Source organism: Culex quinquefasciatus, chromosome 1 (genome assembly GCF_015732765.1).
Source record: "Culex quinquefasciatus strain JHB chromosome 1, VPISU_Cqui_1.0_pri_paternal, whole genome shotgun sequence".
Taxonomy (NCBI): Eukaryota; Metazoa; Arthropoda; class Insecta; order Diptera; family Culicidae; genus Culex; species Culex quinquefasciatus.
Window position 1 is genome coordinate 32,821,840 of NC_051861.1, and position 23,861 is coordinate 32,845,700.

At 36.6% G+C, this 23,861-nt stretch overlaps 1 protein-coding gene across 1 annotated transcript; it reads left to right on the forward strand.

Moving 5' to 3' along the window:
* Positions 1–71: 71 nt before the first annotated feature.
* Positions 72–22,597, forward strand: LOC6047832 (ER membrane protein complex subunit 1). The gene is given in 8 exon segments (XM_038261059.1): positions 72–312; positions 372–1,177; positions 1,180–1,476; positions 1,560–1,577; positions 9,514–10,326; positions 10,392–10,544; positions 21,491–21,661; positions 21,722–22,597. Coding segments are annotated over 8 exon segments (2,751 nt in total). The 5' UTR covers positions 72–214; the 3' UTR covers positions 22,117–22,597.
* Positions 22,598–23,861: the final 1,264 nt, after the last annotated feature.

Here is a 23,861-nt window from a genome sequence, read left to right on the forward strand (position 1 = left end):
GTATCCCTCGGTCGAGCTAATTTCTGCTCAGACCCTTTGCAAACGTCAAACACGTCGTGATAAAAAAAAACGATTGACACATCGCGCTCCCGTCAAAATCAGGCCACCGCCGCCGAAGAAGGTGGTGAAAAAAGTCAATAAAAGAAGTGTGAAAAAGTCGTGAAAAAAAAAAACTGGTCCGGCGCGTGAAAAGGTTCAGTCTCGTGTCACGATCATGAAGCCCACCCGGAATTGGTGGACGCTGCTCGCCCTAGCGGGTCTGCTGCAGGTGGCTTGCGGCCTTTACGAGGACCAGATCGGGAAGTTTGATTGGTGAGTCCGACGGAAATGGTCCGTAATTGGTGTGGGAACTAATGTTTGACCATCGGCAGGCGGCAGCACTACGTTGGGAAGTTGTCCTTTGGGGCGTTCGATTCGAGCTCGCTGGACCGGATCATCGTGGCCACGGAGAGTAACGTGCTGGCGGCGATCAGTGCCAAGTCGGGGGACATTTTGTGGCGGCAGGTGCTCGAGACGGGTCCCCGGGGGGACATTAAGCTGCTGCATGTGCCGAGCCAGGGAAATGGGGTGGTTCAGCAGAGCGGTGGGAGGTACAACCGGGCTTTCGATGTGATTACGGTGACCGGGGTGAGTCCGGCGATGGTCCGCGGCTGGAACTCGAACACCGGAACGCTCGAGTGGGAATGGTCGCTGGTTCCGGTGAATCCGGACCGTGCGGAAGGCGCGGTTTGGTTCCTGCATGAGGGAACGCTGTACCAGGTCGTCCCCGTTGTGGGATCGCACTTGGAACTGACCGGCTATGTGGCCACGACGGGTCAGCAAACCCGCGCGGCCACCACCCGCATCACGGCCGCCTGGATCAAGGACGGCCGCTGCACCCTGTCCGGATCGTTCTACGCGTGCGCCATCGACGAGCAACTCCTCGCGATCGACCTGCTCGCGGAAAACCCACAAATCATAGTCAAACCCCTAGAAGTACCCGCCTCCTCCGCCCCAAAACCCCTCCCCGGCACCCCCGCCATCATCCAGGACAATCGCCTCTACTCCCTCACCTCCGACCACAAAACCCAACTCTCCCCGGAAGACTCGCTCCTCGTCGACGACTCCGTCCTCGAAGGCGAGCCCCTGCTCCTGCACGCCACCACGAACCGACCCAAAAACACCCTCACGCTGACCGCCCAAAACTTCGCGACAACACACCGTACGAAGCGCTGGACTTTTCCGCCGAATATCCGGAAACGCTCGGCGCGCCCCAACTCGTCGCGATCCGCTGCAAAACGTCGGCCGGCGGTGGCAAACAGCTGGCCTGCCGGGTGTTGATTGCGAGCGAGGACGGTGCGATTACGCTGGTGCAGCAGGGCAAGATCAAGTGGACCCGGGAGGAGGCGCTGGCCGATGTGGAGACGGCGGACTTTTTGGATTTGACGCTTTCGGATGCGGAGGGAGCGATCGAGGAGGAGCTGAACAACAAGAATGGTGAGTTGAACGGCGTGCTTTATCTTAACTTTAAATTGTATAAATTAAATCAATCTTTTTCGCCGCAATCGTTTATCGCGCAGAGGACAGTGGTTTGGAATGTAAGTTTTTCAAAGGGCGTGATGAATCTGTTTGGTACTTTTTGTTTTGCTTAAATTTAACGTTTTTTTTATTGATTGCTTATTGTTAGATTTGTGATTTGTTAGTTTGCTCTAGTTTGAAATGCAATTGTAGTGTAAATTCTCTCGGAAAAAAGATTTCATGACATTTTAAGAGAGAATTATTATTTTTCTATTCAACAGTTGTTTGTTGTAACATTATTATCATAACTTTGCCAAATTCTTAAACTGTTTTTTAAGCAATTCTCCAAAAATTAGCACTTTCGCCGCGGTTTTTCGTAAAGGCTAGTATGCAGCTCGGAAGGAACGCAAAACTCCATATATAAAAAAAACGCCCAAGAAACTGTCAAGGAAAGGGTAACGAAAAGATTTTTCTTAAGCGGTACGCAGCTGAAAAGGAACAGAAACGGAAAGTGGCGTTTGACGTTTCTTCGCGCGGTGCTTGTTTGTAATATGTTTTGATGAAAAAATCAAGGAATTTGAATTTTACTTTTTGAATGCTATTGAAAGTTACAAACGTTTTAATAATTTTATATCCAGCAAATCTCAAAATGCAGAATCTTGAAATTAAAGGGACAGATTTAGTTTTTTGGTCGAAACGGAGTAGAAATAGAAGTTGTCTTTATTGCTGTTGGCCAACTATTAGGGGAAATATAACCTTTCTAATCAAACACCTACCTTCGTCATATGGAGAGTTTGATGCTCGATTTAAGCTCCAAAAATACTATTTAGGCTATAAACTTACCAGCAACAGCACCGCCTCGAGTAAGCACGCAAATTTATGCCATTTACTGGCCAAAAAGATCAAATTTAAAGCACTTTTGATCATAATTTCTATTTCTCATCATTTTGGTGGCACACACATCCACACGCAAGATGAGAGGTTAACTGCTTAACGAAAGTCGCCATCTATATCGTTTCACTTGCGCCAACGATTTAAAAGCGCTTAAGATATAAAATTGCTGCCAACTACCGGCAACATGTTCTTTTGCCCATCCGTTAGTAACTCACTTGAAAAATTATCCCGAAAAATGTTAATAATTAGCAAGCGCCTTCAAAAAAACAAACGCGCCAAGTCTTTTGACGTTTAAATTTTGACTACCCATTCCAATCGAAGGCTGAAGAAAACCGAACGAGAAGCGAAGGCAATTAAAGAACAAAGGGTGGCCACCAACACAACCAACATGCTGGTGCAGCGCCTGTTGGAGTGAGCAAGTGCTGCCAGGAAACTTTCGCTATAGAGCGCTGGAAGAAAAAAAGAACTAAGCTGTAAATAGGAAAATGGACGTGACCCAATGCACTCGACTGATTAGAATGCATTTTTGAAATATTTTTTTCAAATGCTTGTAAAAGGAATAGCATAACTTTCAATAAAAGTGAAAATAAACAGAAATGTTCACAAAAAGTTGCTCTACTCGTTGGTGTACTTGGTTTTAGTGAATTTAAGGGAACAATCCAGGTTACCCAGCATCATTCAAACACGACCGCTTATTAGGCTTAAAATGGGCAGATTTCCCCTACTAGTACCTGATATTCGAAAATACAAATGATTCAAAAATAAAAATTCGAAAATATGGAAAAACAAATATTTAAGAAATTTTAAACAATAAAACAAAATGAAGGAAATTCCAACCATTTTTAAATCTTTATTTTGGAAATTAAAAGAATGCAGGATTGAAAAAAATATACTTAATTCGAGATTAAAGAATTTATAAATTCAATAGCTCAAAAAATTAAAAATTCGAAACCTGAAATTTTTTAGAAATTACAAGTCAAAATACAAGTCTGATATATAGAAATTCGAAAACACATATTTACGAAAAACTCGAAATTCTAGCATTCAAAAACTCTAATTTTTCAAAAATTCAAAAAACTCCAAATTTCAGAATAAAAAAAGTGGAGTTTAGAAATTTAAAAATTCAATCACGCAGAAAAATAAGGCATATTTGAATCAACAAAACGTTTTGTTGATTTGAAAATCAAGATTTTTGTTGAATCAACGCTAAACGTCAAAGCAACTTTTTCAAAACAAAAAAAGATTTTTGTGGAATTGACAAAATCAAGGTTTGTTTCAACGCAAAATCGGCGTTGATTATATTCAACAAAATTTTTGTTGAATCAAACCTCGTACAGGCTGATTCTACAAAATATTTTTCTGCGTGATAATTTAAAAATAAGGTCGTTGCAAACATTTTTCAAAATTTATGTGACCCCCCTCCCCTCCCCCCTTAAAAATTGGTTAAAAAAATCAGGGAGCAAAACATTATTTTTTTTTTTTCAAAAAACTTCCAAACCTAAATGAAAATAAAAGTCAATGCAACTGAAAACAATCTGAAACGCATTTTTCTGCATTGAAAATCATATTTATCATGTTTGGGCTGAATTTAAAATATTATGAATTTTTATTAAATTCCAATTTACAGCACCGCAAAATTTATTTTTGGCAATTTTTTTGTCAATACTTAGGTATTTTGGAAACTAATGATTGCAAAACAACTGGACAGGTGTATAATGCATTTCTAAACACTTTTTTTCATTCAAATGTTGAAACCGTGGCTCGTAAATTCACTCCCACCCCAAATTTTCTAATTTTCTAATTTCTTAATTTCCTAATTACCAAATTTCCAAATTTCCTATTTTCCTTACATCCTTATTTCTTAATTTTTTAATTGTCAAAATTCCTAATTACCAAATTTCTTAACTTACTAATTTCATAATATTCTTATTTCCTTCTTTCCTAATATCCTGATTTCTTAATTTTCCTTTTTCCTAAATTTCTCAATTTCCTATCATCCAAATTTCCTAATTTCTTTATTTCATTATTTCATTTTACTTAATTTCCTTATTTCCTAATTACCAAATTTCCTTTTTTCCTAGTTGAGCAACTCTCTACGAAATCGGCCGATTTCGACCATTTTTATTTTTTGTATTTTTTTATTTGACTCAAACTTTGTGGGGGCCTTCCCTATGACCAAATAAGCTATTTTGTGTCATTGGTTCACCCATACAAGTCTCCATACAATTTTGGCTGCTGTCCATACAAAAATGGTATGTAAATATTCAAACAGCTGTAACTTTTGAGTGAATTTTCTGATCAATTTGGTGTCTTCGGCAAAGTTGTAGGTATTGTTGAGGACAATTGAGAAAAAAATAGGTACACGGAAAAAATATTTGCAGATTTTTTTATCAACTTTTTTTCACTAAAACTCAATTTCTCAAAATACGTATTTTTTGATTTTCGAGATTTTTTGATATGTTTAAGGGGACTAAAATCCGCAACTTTTGAGCTATCGAGAAACATGGTCAAAAAATCTGCCGCCAAGTTATAAATTTTTGAAAAATAGTGATTTTTGGAAAAAAAAATCCAAATTTCATGCAAAAACAAATTTAAAGTTATTTTTTAATGCAAAATTGAATTTGCAATCGAAAACTACTCTACAATTTTTTTTGATAAAGGGCTTCGTTTTCAAGATATAGCCACGAAAGTTTGATTTTAGCAAAATATTTACAGTTTTTTGATTTTTAAAAATAGTGACCATGAGCGACCATTTCTAAAAATATTTTTTTTGAAAAGTTCAGAAAATTTGCTATAAAATTGTCTAAGAGACATTGAAGATTGGACCTCGGGTTGCTGAGATACATTCGCTTTAAGAAAAAGAAACACGAAAATTGAAGTTTTCTAAGTCTCACCAAAACAACCTACCATTTTCTAATGACGATATCTCAGCAACTAATGGTCCGATTTTCAATGTTAAAATATGAAACATTCGTGAAATTTTCTGATCTTTTCGAAAAAAATATTTTGAAAAAAAATAAATCAAGACTGACATTTTAAATGGGCGTAATATTCATTGTTTGGCCCTTTTAAAATGTTAGTCTTGATTTATTTATTTTTTCAAAATATTTTTTTCGAAAAGATCGGAAAATTTTACGAATGTTTCATGTATTAACATTGAAAATCGGACCATTAGTTGCTGAGATATCGACATTAGAAAATGGTGGGTTGTTTTGGTGAGACTTAGAAAACTTCAATTTTCGTGTTTCTTTTTAAAGCGGCTGTATCTCAGCAACCCGAGGTCCAATCTTCAATGTCTCTTAGACAATTTTATAGCAAATTTTCTGAACTTTTCAAAAAAAATATTTTTAGAAATGGTCGCTCATGGTCACTATTTTTAAAAATCGAAAAACTGCACATATTTTGCTAAAATCAAACTTTCGGTGGCTATATCTTGAAAACGAAGCCCTTTATCAAAAAAATTGTAGAGTAGTTTTCGATTGCAAATTCAATTTTGCATTAAAAAATAACTTCAAATTTGTTTTTGCATGAAATTTGGATTTTTTCCAAAAATCACTATTTTTCAAAAATTCATAACTTGGCGGCAGATTTTTTGACCATGTTTCTCGATAGCTCAAAAGTTGCGGATTTTTGTCCCCTAAAACATATCAAAAAATCTCGAAAATCAAAAAATACGTATTTTGGGAAATTGAGTTTTAGTGAAAAAGTTGATAAAAAATCTGCATTTTTTCCGTGTACCTATTTTTTCTCAATTGTCCTCAACAATACCTACAACTTTGCCGAAGACACCAAATTGATCAGAAAATTCACTCAAAAGTTACAGCTGTTTGAATATTTACATACCATTTTTGTATGGACAGCAGCCAAAATTGTATGGAGACTTGTATGGGTGAACCAATGACACAAAATAGCTTATTTGGTCACAGGGAAGTCCCCCACAAAGTTTGAGCCAAATTAAAAAATACAAATAAAATCCATTTCCAGTTTTGGTAGAGAATTGCTCAGTTTCCAAATTTCCTAATTTCCTAATATCCTTATTTCTTAATTTCCCAATTTACTTATTTCATTATTACATGATTCATAATTTCATTTTTTTAATAATTTAATTTTAACTTCCGAATATTTTTGATCTTTTTATTTTTTCCCTCAAAGAACCTCAAGCGCGCACACCGTCAAACGCGCTCATACCGAACTCTCAACTTTTCTTAGGGGGACACGAAAAGAACACGCAATATTTCTTGACCGCCTTCCTTCCGATCTGCATACCGTACTTAACCCATGAAAAAGAAAAACCTCTTCTAACCGATCGAAACTTTAAAACACACACAATTTTTCAGAAAAAAAATTAAAAACTAGACTAAATAAAACACATACTACTGATTTTAAAACAGCTCATTTGCCAGTAAGAAACGCGTCACGTAACGCATTCTCTCTATTCATTACCCAGGTATGTAGCGTGGGTTTTGGCCAGACCTGGACTTTCGTCCACTGAGGTGAATTGGGACACACATTACGAGTTGGGATAGCAGTTTAGCTAGGATTTTGATTTTGATCAATATAACGCCAATTAAAATTGTAAAATGTTTACCTGCAAAATTAGACGTCCTGAGCTCAAACATACATTTCGACGGTAACATTTCAAAAGGCATCATGTACATTTTGACACTTTCTGGGTTATTGCATATTCTAAAAGTACTCCTAATAAGCTACCTCTCCACCTAAAATGAGCAAAAGTTACTTCAGTAAAGTCTGTTTAATCATGATTTTAAATAAAGTAACATAAACAAAATCTCTGCCATCAGCAGTCCCTGTTGATATAGCCCTGTCAACCTGTCAAACAAAAGACTACATAAACCTGGTGACGAAAAAAAAGCATCATGAACAAAGCGCCATGTACATTCGGCGAAGAAAAACGAATCATAACAAAGCGCCCCCCTCAATGACAGCAGGGTGATATAGACGTTGATGATTTAAAAAGAAGTTATGTTTGTTTTTCTTAAATAAAACGACGGAAATAATGTTTTATTGAATTTGGATGATCAAGTATCAACGAAAGCAACGTTTTTCGTCGTTTGTTATTATTAGAACATCTTATTTTGCTTTTATATTAAAATGGGAATTGAAAATGGATGCTCAACATTCAAATGCGTTTTTCTCAAAACGCATGGTTTGTACATGATGCTTTTTGAAATGTTGGCGTCGATTTGTTGTGTTTCGCAAGCAAGGCAAAATGTCAAAAAGTGCGAGTTTGTTTGTTTGTTTGCCGTAGTGTAATAGCTCCTTGACTTGACGCCCATGTTGCAGAATTCTCAAATAGGGATATTTAAAAAAAATACTATTAATATAAAAAAAAGTTTATGTTCTGTTCTGATTAGAGCGTCCAAATTCCCGTCCCGGGAAAAAAATCCCGGGAATTCACGGGATTTCCCGGAAAAAAAAATTTCCCGTTTCCCGGGAAATTTGTAAATTTCCCGGGAATTCCCGAAATACAAGCAGAAGTATACATTTTCCTACCTTTTTGGCACCAATGTTTTGAAATTATACAAAAAATAATAATTGGAGATTTGATTTTTTTTTTAGTTCCATCTACTGTTCATTTTAACAAATCAGCTTGTCTGTAAATTTCATGTCAAGATTTAATTCAGATAATATTTATTTCTGATGCATTCACCACTAGGAATATTGTTTGCTTATATGTTGGACAAGAAAACTTACGCTGTTATGGAATGAATAGAAACTATTTTATTTTTGACAACCTTTTTTAATGTTTTTTTTTTTTGTTATATCATTTGAAAATAAGATATTTACATCTTCCGGCCAAGATCAACATTGAGATTTGTTTGACTTTTTTTTAACCTTGAACATGTTGGATGGAAATTGAACTGATATAATTAAATTTTTAAAAAAGGTTTGTGTAAGAAGAATTTGTTTCTAAGTATTCGAGAAATTACAGATTGAAGTTATAAATTTATGAAACACGTGATCTACCAAGGGCGTAAGAGGGTTATATATGAAAAAAATATCGTTGAATTTCAACCACTTTTAAATGCTCAACATTATTTTAATCTAATTGATTTATTGGGCTGAATACCATATAACTAAAATCATATCATAAAACCATAAAAAAAATAAAAAACAACTTCGTATCAAATTTTCAAGTTAAAAAGCGCTAGAAATTAGATTTTTAAGGTAAATTCAATGATTATTTATTTATTTACAGGTTGAATTTTTTGGTTTTTTTATTTTATTTTTATGGTCACTGAGACAAATTTAAAAGCAATTTTATGGTTGAGGAGCATAGATTTTCACTGTCCAAACACATTGATTTAAAAAAATCCTTCTCAACAAAAATACTAATAATATTTTTTTTCATTTAGGACGATTTGAATGATTTCAAAATTAGAAAGTTTATATATTTTCTCAAAGTTGCATGATTTTTTACAAGCAGTCAAGCCATTAATTAATCCTCACACTCATTTTGACCATTAAAGTTGTTGTTCTATACAATTTCGTTGCAGAAGATTAATCAGAAACTGGATAAGAATAATTTTCGTTAAATTTCAAATTTCCCGGGAATTCCCGGGATTTCCCGGGAAATTTGTTGAAAATTTCCCGTTTCCCGGGAATTTTGTAACCCCGGGAAATTGGACGCTCTAGTTCTGATCGTGCTATCTTGACACACTTACTGCAAGTATGGCAACTGGCCAAAGGGAATTTAATCAGTGGACGGTTTGTCACACGTACACGCCCGATTACTGTCAACATTTTTATGTTATAACTCGAGACTCTGGCAATCAAATTAAACGAAAGTTCGGGACAGTGTCGAGAAGGGCCAGCTAACATAACATCTCGACTTTTTTTTTCTTATTAAGTCCTATAAACAAATGTTAACATTGAGTGTACCCTTGCACACCTTAAGGGAGCATTCTTTTACTAACAAAATTTTCATACAAATTTTTATAAAAATATATGGAGCATAAACACGGGCTCCGATATTTACAGAATTTTGAAATGTTTTGCAAAAACGTTTTTTTTCTATACTTACTAGTTTGATTTTACATCATGTTTTCGTAGTTTGAAGCGCTTGTTTTCCACAAATTAAAAATCTCAACCTTTTCCCAGGGGACGTCTTCGGCGCGATGCAACGCCGCATCAGCAACCAGATCGCCCACGTCAAAAACCTTGTGCTGCACGTGCTCGGCCTGGGTCCGGCCCCATCCAAGGCGCAGCGTGCCGGCCTGGTGCGGGACGATTTCGGCCTGCACAAGATGCTGGTGGTGGTCACCGCCAGTGGAAAGGTGTTTGGAATTGACAATGTCAGCGGAAAGCAACACTGGGTGCGATATCTGCCGGAGATGACCGGATTTGGAAACGATCAACCGATGAAGCTGTTGGTTCAGCGGACGTCCCGGTTCTACCCGCTAACGGCGCAGTGTGCCATTTTGGGACGTCACAAGGTGACCAAGAACGGACTGTTGTACCAGTTTAACCCGATCACCGGCCAACCGATCAACGGTGGCCTCGTCCAGCTCACGTACAAGATCCGCCAGGCGTCGCTGCTGCACGAAACCGGACCCGACTTCCTGCGAGGACTGCTCCTGCTGGACGAACAGAACGAAGCGCACGCGGTGCCCGAAAGTACGGCCAAATTCGTGAACGCGTTCTACCTGTTTAGTGCGGATCGGGAAACGGCGACGATTCGAGGATTCCTGGTGGAGTTCAGCAACGGACGGCTCACGACCACCCCCACGTGGACGGTCAATCTCGGCGGACCGGGCAAGGGCCAGCAGCAGATCGTCGCGATCGAGGGTAAGAACCCGATCGAGCACGTCCACTCGCAGGGTCGCGTCCTCGCGGACCGTTCCGTGCTGTACAAGTACATCAACCCGAACCTGATTGCGGTGGCCACCCACGGCCCGGACAACATTCACAAGTGTAAGGCGCTCTTTTGTTTTGAGGGATTCTTAAAATTGGTACTAAATGGGACTCTCATTCCACAGACATCCTGAACGTGCACCTGTTGGACGTTGTGTCCGGTTCGATCGTGTTCTCCATGTCCCACAAGCGGGTCCGACCGCCGCTGCACATGGTCCATTCGGAGAACTGGCTCGTGTACACGTACTATAATGACAAAGTGCGCCGCACGGAACTCGGTGAGTATAAACAATCGTTATTTTGCCATACTGCCAACTGTTGATGCTGGTATAGATGACTATCGTGGTTGCATTTCAAGATGGTACTTTAAGGTTTTTTTAACTTGCGGAGTGAGCTTTTTGCCTTCCAACAAGTTGCTTCTCAGTTATTTCCTCATTGCTGCCAATTCATCAAACTTGGAAAAGTCAAGTGTTTATTTAAAATAAAATATCCCGGCTTTTTTTTAAATTAGGAATGAAGTTCAAAAAATCAGCATTCAACTTCTATTTTATTACCTTATTTATTGCCAGGTAAACAAAGTTAATGACGCATTGTAGAGATCTTTCAAATATTTTTCAATGATTGGCAAAAAATGGTTCCCCGAAAGTCAAGACACCATTCGGTCGTGTAAATAATTTACTGCCGCTCCAATCTAGTCCGTCCCATATGTATTTTTGTCAAAAATGAGATAAACTTCACAAAAGTCTTGTTTTTACATATTTTTTGGCCTATCGAATAAACAAGGTATGTTTGTTCTAAAAATTCCAAAATAAATATGACTTTCGTGCTGTCCCATATGCAAAATAAAGGCAAATCAGTTCCTCATGTAGAAATGCCTCGCAAATCATTTGAGTGGATGCAAAATTGTTTAAATTTTACAGAGTATGTCTTTATGAATACGTAAAGCTTGAAAATATTATTAACTGTTCATTTCTGAAGAAATATTTGAATATTGAAAACGAAATAATCCAAACCTTTTTGCTTTCTTTCTTTTTCAAGGGAAAACCACGAATAGAAAAAATAAAATGCATACCGTTATAGCTGATATCTACACCATAGTTATATTTTGTCTTGAATGAATAGGCTTGATCGTGGTTCTGGAAAAGAATCCACCTCCGAAAAGCGGATTTTGTGTAATTAATTTCGAGGGGTTAAACAGTTGAGATTTGCATTCCTATGTCATTTGCCTCTGTGTTATTTTAAAAAAATTCTGGTGTCGTTGCTGGTCATATTTTTGTATCTTGGAATTCTATAAAAATCTGAAATAAACAAATTTGTATCATTTGGTGACCATTAATTACTTGGAAAACTACCAAAACAAACCTGTAAATGACAGTTGAATAAGGTTGAACCTCTGGTGTAAATGCTCAAGCCTACCTTGATACCATGACTGACCTGACTTTATTTATGAACAAATAAAGACAACTCGGTCTCTTGTTGAAAATTCCACAAATTTAGCTTCAAATTAATAGTTTTTTAAATCAAATTCATGATAGTGGTGTTTTTTAGACAGATATCAAAATAACTGTATAAAAAATTAGATCAAAAATTTTGGTTTCGAATGAGAAAAATGGTGAAACTTTTTTTAGGCTTCTCACAGCGTTATCTCAGCACTCACTTTTAACATATGGGACGGACTAGATTAGAGCGGCAGTTAATTGTTGTACGTTTCTCTTAGTTATATTATCTTATTAATTTTTTAAATTCGTTCCATTTGTGTAAACTTGTAAAATTATTAAATTCTTTTGCATGATATCAAAATAAGCAATTTGAAATTTTTAGAATACAGCCCAGACTCGGTTATCCAAAGTTTCGATCGGTTTCGATTAACCGAAGTGAAATTTTTCCTTGGTCTTCGGCTAATCGAGTCTGGCTGTATTAAAATCTAAAATGTGTTAATTGGTAAATTGTTAAATTTATCTATTAAAACTTTAATTTTTTTTTATTCTTTAATTCCTCATTTCTAAAAAAACAAATATTCGCAATTCGCAATTCGCAATTCGCAATTTTCAGTGTAAGAACGGGCCTTGACCGATCTTATGCACCAGGTTCCCGACGAACACGCACTGCCCTTACACCTACATCTCACCCTTGCTCTGAGTCAGTACGAGCAGCACGCTAGAACACGCTTTGAGTGTTCGTGCCAGGCATGCACACCTTCTTTTCCGGTTACGCATTTTAACTCGGCCGGGGGTGGTACATTAAGTAGGGTTTGATGTAAGTATAAGCGCCTAACCATTTATAGTGTGCCTAACAACTTTCATTAAAGCAAAAACTGTTTTATTTTTAGTTTGAATTCAAAAACTAATTGTTATTTACTGTGTTTTATTTTCTCCTGAAATCTTTCCTAGTGTTGAGTGGTGTTTATATGTTGCTATTTCTTTTGTCGCGGTGTTTTGTTACAATTTTTGGTCCTAAGCATGTTATAAAAGTTTACCAAAAATACAATAGTAATATTTGTGTTAATCCTTTTGTAACGTATGCAATTTTTCCCAACCGACAGCAGCTTTAACGCCTGAGGCGTCGCGCCACCCTCAACCAGTGAGAGACTGCTGAATGCTGTTTTCTTTTGGCCCGGCAAAAGGCTCTTTCTCAAGGCGGGTTATCAGTGAAACCACACAGATACAATTAGCTGTCCCTCGGAGACAAATCCGGTTATACTAATCAAAAAAAAACTGAATGGATGCAAAATCACGACCCCAAACTGATCACACTAATCCTAATAGATTCTCCCACTTACGCCCGTGGACAAGATTCGTTTTAAACTTCGATTCAACCAATCAAACAAGCTTAGTGGTGTGAACTAAACTCAAGCTTTTGTATTTGGAGGCAAATATGGCTTTAATTACCCTAACGCTTTTAACACATCGGCTGGGACGTCTCCCAGGTTCTTTAAACTAACAAAAAGTTCTTCGAGCTCAGTATAGAGGGTTAGATCTGACCTTCTGAGCAGGGTTGGTCACTGCTCCGATTCCGGTCCGGCGTAGGGAAGGCGGGCCGGTCCAACGATGAGGTGCTTTGAACGCGCTTTCGTGCGGTCCCGTACTGCGATCTGGATACCGTTGCGACACGATGCTCTCCAACTCCGTCTGCTTTTCGGACACGTGGAATCCGTTCGACACGTGTTTCGATCGCACTGGCGTGCGACCCGGGTGCTTTTCCAACGGTAAGCCGATGGCCACCGCTTCCGATTGGGTTGGGATAGGTACCTCGTAAATCTCGTACACGTGGAATCCGCTCGACACGTGTTTCCGGTTTGCACCGCCGAGTCTCCCGGGTGCTTTCCTAACGGTTTGCCTTTGGCCAACGTCTCCGATTCGATCGGTCTGGGTCCAATCGCTGCTGGCACACGTGGACGTCGCCCTGCGCTTCTCCCGTCACGCTGCGTGCTGCGCAAAGTCGCGCGCTCGGTTCACTTCACTGGTTGTCGGCGCCGAACTCTACCCCAAAGACGTACTAGAGGAACTGATCGACGTCCGGTTTATGTCGACTCGTGCAGAGGTTATGGCGTCTCCGCTAACATCTGTCAAAATGGCGTTAGATGTCGTCCCAGTCGCCCAGAGGGAAAGCGTCTTCCTCCGACGAGGGGCACGGTGGAGTTCTTGTTTGTTCCTTTGAGGGGGTTGGTTTTCCCGGATGTAGCAGGCGCTACCGTAACACTTCGTTAGTTCGGACCTCGCCTTCGGGCGTAGCTTGAAGCACCGACCACGTGGGCTTGCGGCGGTCTACTGACGTCACGGTCGGCTCCAAGCGAGTTGTTCCGTCAGGGGAAGCGTTTCGGACGATCGAAACTCGCAATTTGGTCGATTCCCGACCAAAACCCACGTTGAATAGTGGGCAACCTATTCAACCGTGTAATTTTTACATTAGGACCAGATCTAACCACATTTCAAGTGTGCTTACCTGACTGTTATAAGCACTTCACACAATTGGCCTTTCCTAGCACTAGCAGCGGTTTTTTAGGACGTTTCGCTGTATTCTAATTAAAGTAAATCGTTAAGCTGGCGTTGTTTCAAATATTCGTTATAATTATTATATAATCTTACACGATCTTTGATGGTTTTACGCGTTCGCAGAACGCTTTAGGATCAATTGTGGCACTTTGTACTAGATTAGGACTAGAAAAGAAAGGTTAACTAACAGCCAGCTTAATTAGAACTTACTACGCACCTCGTGTGCTACTTTAACATTCCCTAAAAGGCCAAACACTTCACTTGCTTTTCAAAGCTGAACTTTAGTCGCCAACGAACTCCACCAGAATGATCTTAATTCCCATATATTCTACTGGATTGGTGATAATCGATCAATAGCCGAGATTGGCATTTTTTTAGGGTATTTGTGATTTTGCATCTCATTCTTCCCTATGCAAGTTGGGGCACTAGATGAATTTTTTTGATTTTGTGTAGGTGAAGTCGAACACAATTCTTTTTAGGTACCTACATTTCCCATTTCCCCACGGCCCATCTTTTTAACCCAACCAAACTTGACCTTCAGGAGGGTAATGAGATCTGTGTGGCACTCTCGCGATATTCATGTGAAAATTCAGCTTCAGCAGTCTGAAACCGACCAACAGGTGGCAGCACTTTTCCGAATGAGCTTTTCAAAACTACAACTTTTTTTTGTAACGATCGTTAGGGTAACCGAGTATCTTTACACTTTAATCATTCCATAAATTGAGTAAAGGCTCCAACCTTGCTTAAGAAAAAAGTGAAGTTTCAAAACAATGGACAGTGAATGAAATATACTATGTAAAGAATCAAAAGTATAAGAAAGATAGTAATTTATGAAGTAGATAAAGAAATTGACGATAGTTGATAAATAGAGGTAACAAACAAGCTTAGATTGTATTGAGGGCAATTTACAGGGAAGATGAGAAATTATTCAAATAGATAAATAAAGAAAAGGCACATGATAAACAAAATTGACATCGCTGTCAAATTAAGGGAAAGCAGACTGTTTGTTACAGCAGCATCAATTGGTAAAATAGAGTGGAAAAGCGTTGAGAAATAAGAGAATCAAATAAGTAAAATCGAAATCAAACGGAGGATAGTAAGCAGAAGCCGTTTTAGAAAATCAGTGAAACAAAATAAACAGAAGATAGCTGTTAGCTGAAATGGAAAGAAGAGAAACCCCGTTCTGCGCTGCTCAGGTACATCCACAGCAGTTGACTCAACATACTGCGAATCAAAACAATACCGTCTACAATCACAAATTACTTTCCTTTCCCACATTGTCGCGCCCCTTTCTTCTAGCCGTCTCTACTCTGACCCTCGCTGGTCAAAGGTTTACGAGTCGTTTCCACAGGCCACCAGCTAGGTTACACCTTGTCATCATGATGACTAAACCAAGCCAACGTGGAGGTAAGAAAATAGGACACTTGCAAGGAACCAGAGCCATGCTGTTTTGTCCAAACAGCACTACGGATGTAGTTGGGCTCTTTCCGGGATGTTCCTCGCCTAGGTGTGTCAACCGACGAGTATCATCAGTATCATGCACCCTTGGCCTGCTCATTTCTAAAAAAACAAATATTCAATAAATTTATAAACCTCAGAACATAATATTTCCTAATACAGTAGTTGTTCGGTAACTGGGCGTTGTTTAACTGGGCTACTTTTTAACTGGGTGCTCGATAACTAGGCCGTAGCCCAGTAAAAAAGCAGACAAACGTCAAAAAACCAAAACAAACCAAAATGACCGAGGGGTTAATGGATGCAAAAATCAAAAATAAATAAAATAAAAACTTTTTTCAAACTTTTGCTTAATTTCAAGTTACAATTAAAGAAATATAAAAAATACGCATAGTAAATAAATTTGATTAATTTTTATTTTAATATTTCATCTGGAAAATATTATGCATCGGTGGTCCCCTCGTTATTTTATGTTCAGCCCAGTTAACGAGCAACATTCGGTGACTGGGCTACGTTTTCAGCCCAGTTACCGAACAACTACTGTATTTTAGAATTCCGGTATTCAACAATTTTCTAGTTTAAAAAAAGTGGATCACAAAATTCTATTTTTTATTTCAAATTAAAAAAAACATTGAAAAATACAATATTTTCAATTCTTGAAATTTATTGATTCTCATTATATTTTCATTATTAAAGTTCTCTGATTTTTAAATTTTAGATTAATTATCCGTTCAAATTTTTAAAATTTTATCCCGAACTATAATTTTTTTGCGATTCTTTAATTCTCGATTCCTGAAATTCAAAAATTCAATACATTTCGAATTCTTAAAATCTTAAATCCTAAGATAATAGAAAAATAACTTTCTTAATTTTTGAATTAAATTTTTAACTCTCAAAATGCTTGAAATGTTGAAATTCTTTTTGCAATTCCGTCGTGAAATTACTTACTTTTCCTGTCATTCTTGAACGACAAAATAGCCACACTTTGCAAAATAAATGCTGAAAAGTTCTACTTTTGAGCACTTGTTTCGAAAAGTAATACTTTTCAACATTTTTTGATTTCAACGATTTATTCATAAAATACTTTGACTTTCACTCAATGGATGTTTTTTTTCTGAAATGCAAAAAATGTTGTATGGAACTTGTTGCAAAACTTGTTTTTTTTTCAGCACTCGTCGTATAATGCACGACTCGTGCTGAAAAAAACCTCTTTTTGCAACTTGTTGCATAAACTACTATTAATTTAAAAATCATAAGTTTATCAATTTTAAAATACTAAAATTCAACAATTCTATAAATTAAAAAAAACTTATTAAAAAAAAACTTAAATATTTTTAGATTCCTTAATCCTTTATTCCTCAATTTCTGAAATTCAAAAATTTAAGCAATTTCAAATTAAATCTTAATTTCTAAAGTTCTAAGATAATAAAAAAAACCTATTCTATAAAATTCTTTATTTTTAGAATTTTAAATTCTCAAAATGTTTTAAATTTGTGATTTCCCAATTTGAATTCTTCAATTTCTAAAATAAAAAAAATAATGAATTTAAAATAATAAATTCTAAAATCCTAAGATTGTAAAAAGCTAATAAAATAAAATTCTTTGATTTTAAAACTCTTAAATTCTTAATTCTCATAATGCTTTGAATTCTAAAATTATGCTAAAGAATTTAAAAACATTAAAATAAAGGAATTTATAGGATAATTTAGCATTTTCTTAGGATTTTATAATTTAAGACTTTAAGAATATAAATTTATTATTTTTTTTAATTTCAGAAATTGAGAAATAAAGGATTTAGGAATCTAAAAATTTGAAAGTTTTCAGTTATAAATTTTATAGTTTTAAATTTCAGGCTTTCAAATAAAGTTTCAAAAATAAATTTTAAAGTTATTTATCAAGAGTTTTAAAATTTTGTTTTTTTTTTTTTATAAAAATTGAGGAATTTAGGACTGGGTGATGAATAGAGAGAATGCGTAACGTGATTTTCGAATAATCCCACTTTGTTTACATCTACAAAGTAGGAGGCTGTTCAAGCTCAAGCATGACTTTTTTCTTACTGGTAAACGAGCTGTTTTATAATCAGTGTCAGTGGCTTTATTTTATCTTGTTTTTGACTTTTTTTGTTGGAAAATTGTGAATGTTTTCAAGTTTCAATCGATTAGGAGAGGTTTTTATTTTTTACGGGTGACGAAGAACTGCGGCGAGAGTGTCATTCTGCGATGTCGCAGATAAATTCCCTGGCTGATTTTGGAATCATGCAGCTTTTCCTGGTGCAGCGAAAAAACATCGCTTATTCTAGCGGAGCTGATCCAAAAAACAGAGAAGATTTTCAAGATTTTCTAAACCGGTAGGTTTTCAAACGGAATCAAACAATTAAGACAGCTTCTGGATGGAACGCATCGACTCCATAAACAATTTAAATTCATAATTATAAAAATCTCGCCTTCAACTTTCTCAAGATTTCTTGACTTTAACTCCAGGTCCTCAAAAGCCACATATTTTTATTCTGGCAAAAAAAACTACTTTTAATGATCGATGACAATACTTTCTACTTTTGGCGAACAGTAAATTGGTTCCACTTTGACAGTTCCAAATTGAGGCCGTTTTGCGAACCACTGTTCAGCACCCAGTTTATAAACATTGATTGTTTAGCATTTGAAACATTGCATTTTTTTACCTCTCGATATTACTGAACACTGTTGTATTTCGTGAAATTAATGAAAAAGTTTAAAATTTTCAAAAATTTTAATTTGAGAAATCACGAATAAACAATCAAAATGAGTAAAATTTCTTATTTTTTTATTTCTCAAATTACAAAATTCTTTAACTTATATTTGAAGATTTAAACATTTTTAAATAAGTAATTATGAATTGAGTTATTTTTTTTCAATCGTCATTTGAAATTTTATTAAAAGTGTTTTGTCACCCCCCTCTCCCTCTTCCCAAACTTGTCAAAAAATCAGGGAGCCAAAAAATAATTATTGATCAAAAAACATTTTTTTGCAACCACACTGTGCAACTGTCAACTTTTCCTGTCCTTCTGGAGAAACGAAACGGTCTACTTTTAACTACCAAAAATAACAGATTTGAAAATCAATACATTTTAACACCAGTGCCGAAAAGTCCTACTTTTCAGCACTGAAATGAGTGTTTTTTTTTGTTTTGAACGGTGAACTTACTTAACACATGAACGTTTGACATAAAATTCCATTCAAAATGCGTTTTTCGGAATTGCAAAAATATAGTGTAAGCAACTCGTTGCAAAACTTGATTTTTTTAGCACTCGTCGCAGGGGCGCCGACTCTGGGGGGGGCACGGTACTTTTTGCCCCCCTTAAAATTGGGCAGGGGGGCAGCCCATACATTGTGCCCCCCAGAAATTTTGGAAGAAAAATATTCTTATTTTAAATATTACAAAAAAAATCACAGAAATAATTGAAAATAATATTTAAAACTGAATTGGAATTCGATAGAATTCTTGTAAGCGAATCTGTAAAATAGTTCAAAAACATTTGTTGTTTTTTTAAATCGACAACGTTTCATCTATACTACTGCGCTCTCTTATGCTAACAAGGTAGGAAAACCAGCAAGCTTAGTATACAAGAGCAAACTTACGCAAACTCTTGTCAAAACAATCATCAAGTTTTCAGACGCAACATTCTGCGATTTGCCATTGTAGATCAGGATTTAGCGAATATAAACTGAAGCACTTTTCAAAATGGTCATTTGATGACAGCTTTATATTTAAAAAAATGCTGATAAATTCGATTTTTTTTGAGTAATTTTAGGTAATTTTTTTCTTGATTTCTTTTTAAAAAATTGCAAATTTTTGGTCGTATCAAATTGTTATAATGCCTTTTTTGATTTTATTACCGTTTGTGTATCTTTTTGGTTATTCTTAAATTCTGAAATTCTGAAATTCTGAATTCTGAAATTCTGAAATTCTGAAATTCTAAAATTCTGAAATTCTGAAATTCTGAAATTCCTAAATTCTGAAATTCCTGAATTCTGAAATTCCTGAATTCTGAAATTCCTAAATTCTGAAATTCTGAAATTCTGAAATTCTGAAATTCTGAAATTCTGAAATTCTGAAATTCTGAAATTCTGAAATTCTGAAATTCTGAAATTCTGAAATTCTGAAATTCTGAAATTCTGAAATTCTGAAATTCTGAAATTCTAAAATTCTGAAATTCTGAAATTCTGAAATTCTGAAATTCTGAAATGCTGAAATTCTTAAATTCTGAAATTCTTAAATTCTTAAATTCTTAAATTCTTAAATTCTTAAATTCTTAAATTCTTAAATTCTTAAATTCTTAAATTCTTATATTCTTAAATTCTTAAATTCTTAAATTCTTAAATTCTTAAATTCTTAAATTCTTAAATTCTTAAATTCTTAAATTCTTAAATTCTTAAATTCTTAAATTCTTAAATTCTTAAATTCTTAAATTCTTAAATTCTTAAATTCTAAAATTCTTAAATTCTTAAATTCTTAAATTCTTAAATTTTTAAATTCTTAAATTCTTAAATTCTTAAATTCTTAAATTTTTAAATTCTTAAATTCTTAAATTCTTAAATTCTTAAATTCTTAAATTCTTAAATTCTTAAATTCTTAAATTCTTAAATTCTTAAATTCTTAAATTCTTAAATTCTTAAATTCTTAAATTCTTAAATTCTTAAATTCTTAAATTATTAAATTCTTAAATTCTTAAATTCTTAAATTCTTAAATTCTTAAATTCTTAAATTCTTAAATTCTCAAATTCTTAAATTCTTAAATTCTGAACAAATAAATTGATGTTAAATTTTCGATTATTTTTAAACATTGTTTTTTTTTGTAATTTCCAAATTTCTGATTTTTTAAATTTCTGAATTTCAACTTTTGATTTCTTAACATTTTTAAGCCATGAGTTTTTTTTTTAACCTTAGGGTTTTTTAAACTTTTTTTTTTAAATTTTGGAATATTTATTTTTTTCTGTCATTTTTTCTAAATTGCAGATTTGAAAAAAATGTTGTTTTTTAATGTGTATTTTCCAATTTCTAAAGTTCTAAATTTTTGCTTTTTACTTTTGTTTTCATTTTTAGAATATTTGTGTTGTTGAATTTTAAATACCTGATAATTTTTATTATTGACAGTTACTTCTGGAAAATAAGTGAGAATATGCCAATTAGAAGGAATTCGCCTTCCAAACATATAAAAAATTCCCCCAATAAACATTCTCAATCACGTTTTAATAAATTATCTTTTTCAAAAAAAAAATGGATTCCGGATGAAAAAAACTCTTACCACATCGTAATATTCAAATTGGTAAAATTCGTGATATACAATAAACTTAAACATCAAATCGCCACTCTCACCTAACGATTTCGGAAAACAACCGTGCCCCCCCCAACATTTTGGACTAGTCGGCGCCTCTGACTCGTCGTATTTATCCAACTCGCTAAACGTCGTTGGGTAAATGTACGACTCGTTTAAATTGTTTTATTTATTAATTATAGAAGCAGGCCAAGGGTGAGTGACACCGAAAGCGTGTCCTAGCGTGTTGCTCGTGCTGACTCAGAGCCAGGGTGAGATGTAGGTGTAAGGGCAGTGCGTGTTCGTCGGGAACCTGGTGCATAAGATCGGTCAAGGCCCGTTCTTACACTGAAAATTACAAATTAAGAATTATAGAAATTTTTCAATTCATAATTTTAAGTTTCTAGAGAAATTTGATTTACAACATGATTGGTTCAAAACTCATCACAATATTGACTACCATTAAAACATTTTCCTCCCTCCCCAGCCTCTCTCGAACTGTACGAGGGCAAAACCCAGGCCAACAGCACGGTCTGGAGCTCGCTCGACGCACCCCCGCTGCCGCTGGTCGAACGCCAGTCCTACATCCTGCCGGTGGCCGTGTCCGCGCTGAAGGAAACCATCACCGAGAAGGGCATCACCAGCAAGCACCTTCTGAGTAAGAGTTTAGAATTATTTTTAAGGCTGAGAATTAGAACTTTAATTTGTGTTTCTTCAGTTGGTCTCACGACCGGTGCCGTCGCCGAAATGACCTGGGCCCTGCTCGATCCGCGACGTCCCGTCACCTCGCCGGAAAAGGCCCGCGAGGAGGGCATCATCCCGTACATGCCGGAACTCCCACTCCCGCACGAGATTATCGTCAACTACAACCAAACGGTGGCCAACATGCGCGGCATTCACACCGCCCCGTCCGGTCTGGAGAGTTCCTGTCTGGTGTTTGTCCACGGGTTGGACATTTTCGTGACCCGCGTCGCCCCCTCGAAGACGTTCGATCTGCTCAAGGAAGACTTTGACTACCTTATGATTACGACCGTGCTGGTGCTGCTGACGAGCGTTTCGTACGTGGTGAAGCACTTTGCCTCCAAGAAGGCCATCAAACAGGCGTGGAAGTAAGAAGGGCGTCGAGTCGGGAGGGTGTGAGTTTAGCGTAATTAAAAAAAAAGAAGAGAGAAACGTGAATATTTCCATAGCGAAGGCATTTCTATTCTGTTGAGTTGTGTACTTTTTCCTTAAGGTTAAACATACGGGGCGGTGTACGAGTTTTGTTTTGTTTAGAATAATTAATTTTTCATCCCACCTCCACCAACCAATCAACCAACCGAACCTCCACCATTGTCACTGTAGTAGGAGCTCTTTTTAATTTTCCCCCGATCTCACAAGTCATCACACACACACATCGAGGATGAGCACATTCTGAAACGGCTCTTGGAGAATCTTAATAAGAAAGGAAAAAAAAGAAGACGCAAGTGGAGTTCGAATGACGCAGCTAGGAAGTTGTTTTTAGAGAAGAATGAATTTGACCAAAAATACAACACACACATACACAATTGGGTATCCCCTCTTTCGTGGGGATCTTCACATTCTGAAGAAAAAACGGTGTTGAGCGGTTACTTTTTCCGAACGTCCTTGATTGAGCTGTTGGTTTGTTCGTTGTAATGTTTCGATGTTTATTTCAGAAAACTAAAGAAGACCAGAAAACAGAAGGAATGGAACGACCCTTTGCATGAAGACAATGAGACGTACAAATCTATCTCTTCCGGGACAAGAAGCGTCGCTTGAAGACGGGAGCGTCAGGACATGGAATAGCTACATCGCTATACCGCGATCCGAAACGTGCCGGGATAAGGACGGAGCATCCTCGACGAGGGAAGTTAAGGATGCCATCAAGAAGCTGAAGAACAACAAAGCAGCGGGTAAAGATGGTATCGGTGCGGAACTCATCAAGGTGGATAAGCTGGCGGCCTGTCTACACCGGCTGATAGTCAAGGTCTGGGACACAGAACAGCTACCGGAGGAGTGAGTGGAAAGAGGGAGTTATATGCCCGATCTACAAGAAGGGGGACAAGTTGGAATATGATAAGTATCAAGCTATCAATATTCTCAACGCGACCTACAAAGTGGCAGATCATTTTCTGTCGCGATCGGGCAAAAGATTTCGTAGGGACGTGCCAAGCCGGTTGCGTGGAGGGGAAATCGACGACGGACCAAATCTTTTTGCTACACCAACGTGGTGATCATTGCATTCGATCGTAATTTTCTCGACTCACGATCGATATTTCTCGATAGTAAGATTACGACTTACCATCGACAAATCTCGATCTACCATCGACAAATTACGACTTACCATCGAGAAATTACGATCGTAATTTTACTATTGAAAAATCTCGATCGTGGATCGAGAAATTACGATCGTAATTTGTACATAGAGCAATTCCATGTCAAATAGGGAATCGGTTGTACCCGACCCTCTCCGATTTCAATGAAACTTTGTAGACATGTTATCCTAGGCATATATAAGCCATTTTTGTGTATATGGAACCAGTTACACTCGATAATGACATTTGAGAAGGACGTAAGTGTTTTAAATATTTTTGTATTTCGCTATATTGCTATATCTCGAAGCCGTTGCATCGTATCAAAAAGTGGTCAAAGACAAACTTATAGGAAATCTGACGGGCTTTCCAAAAAAAAATACACTGAAAGAAAAAAGCTTTCCACTTTTATGAGATTTTTTGATTTTAAAGTTTAAAAGTCAAATTTGAAGGTGAGCCCACGATTTTTTTTCGTTCAAAATTTTTGTGAAAATAGCCTAAGATGTTACAAAAAGACTCACGAAAAATGCAGGATGGAGCAACTCC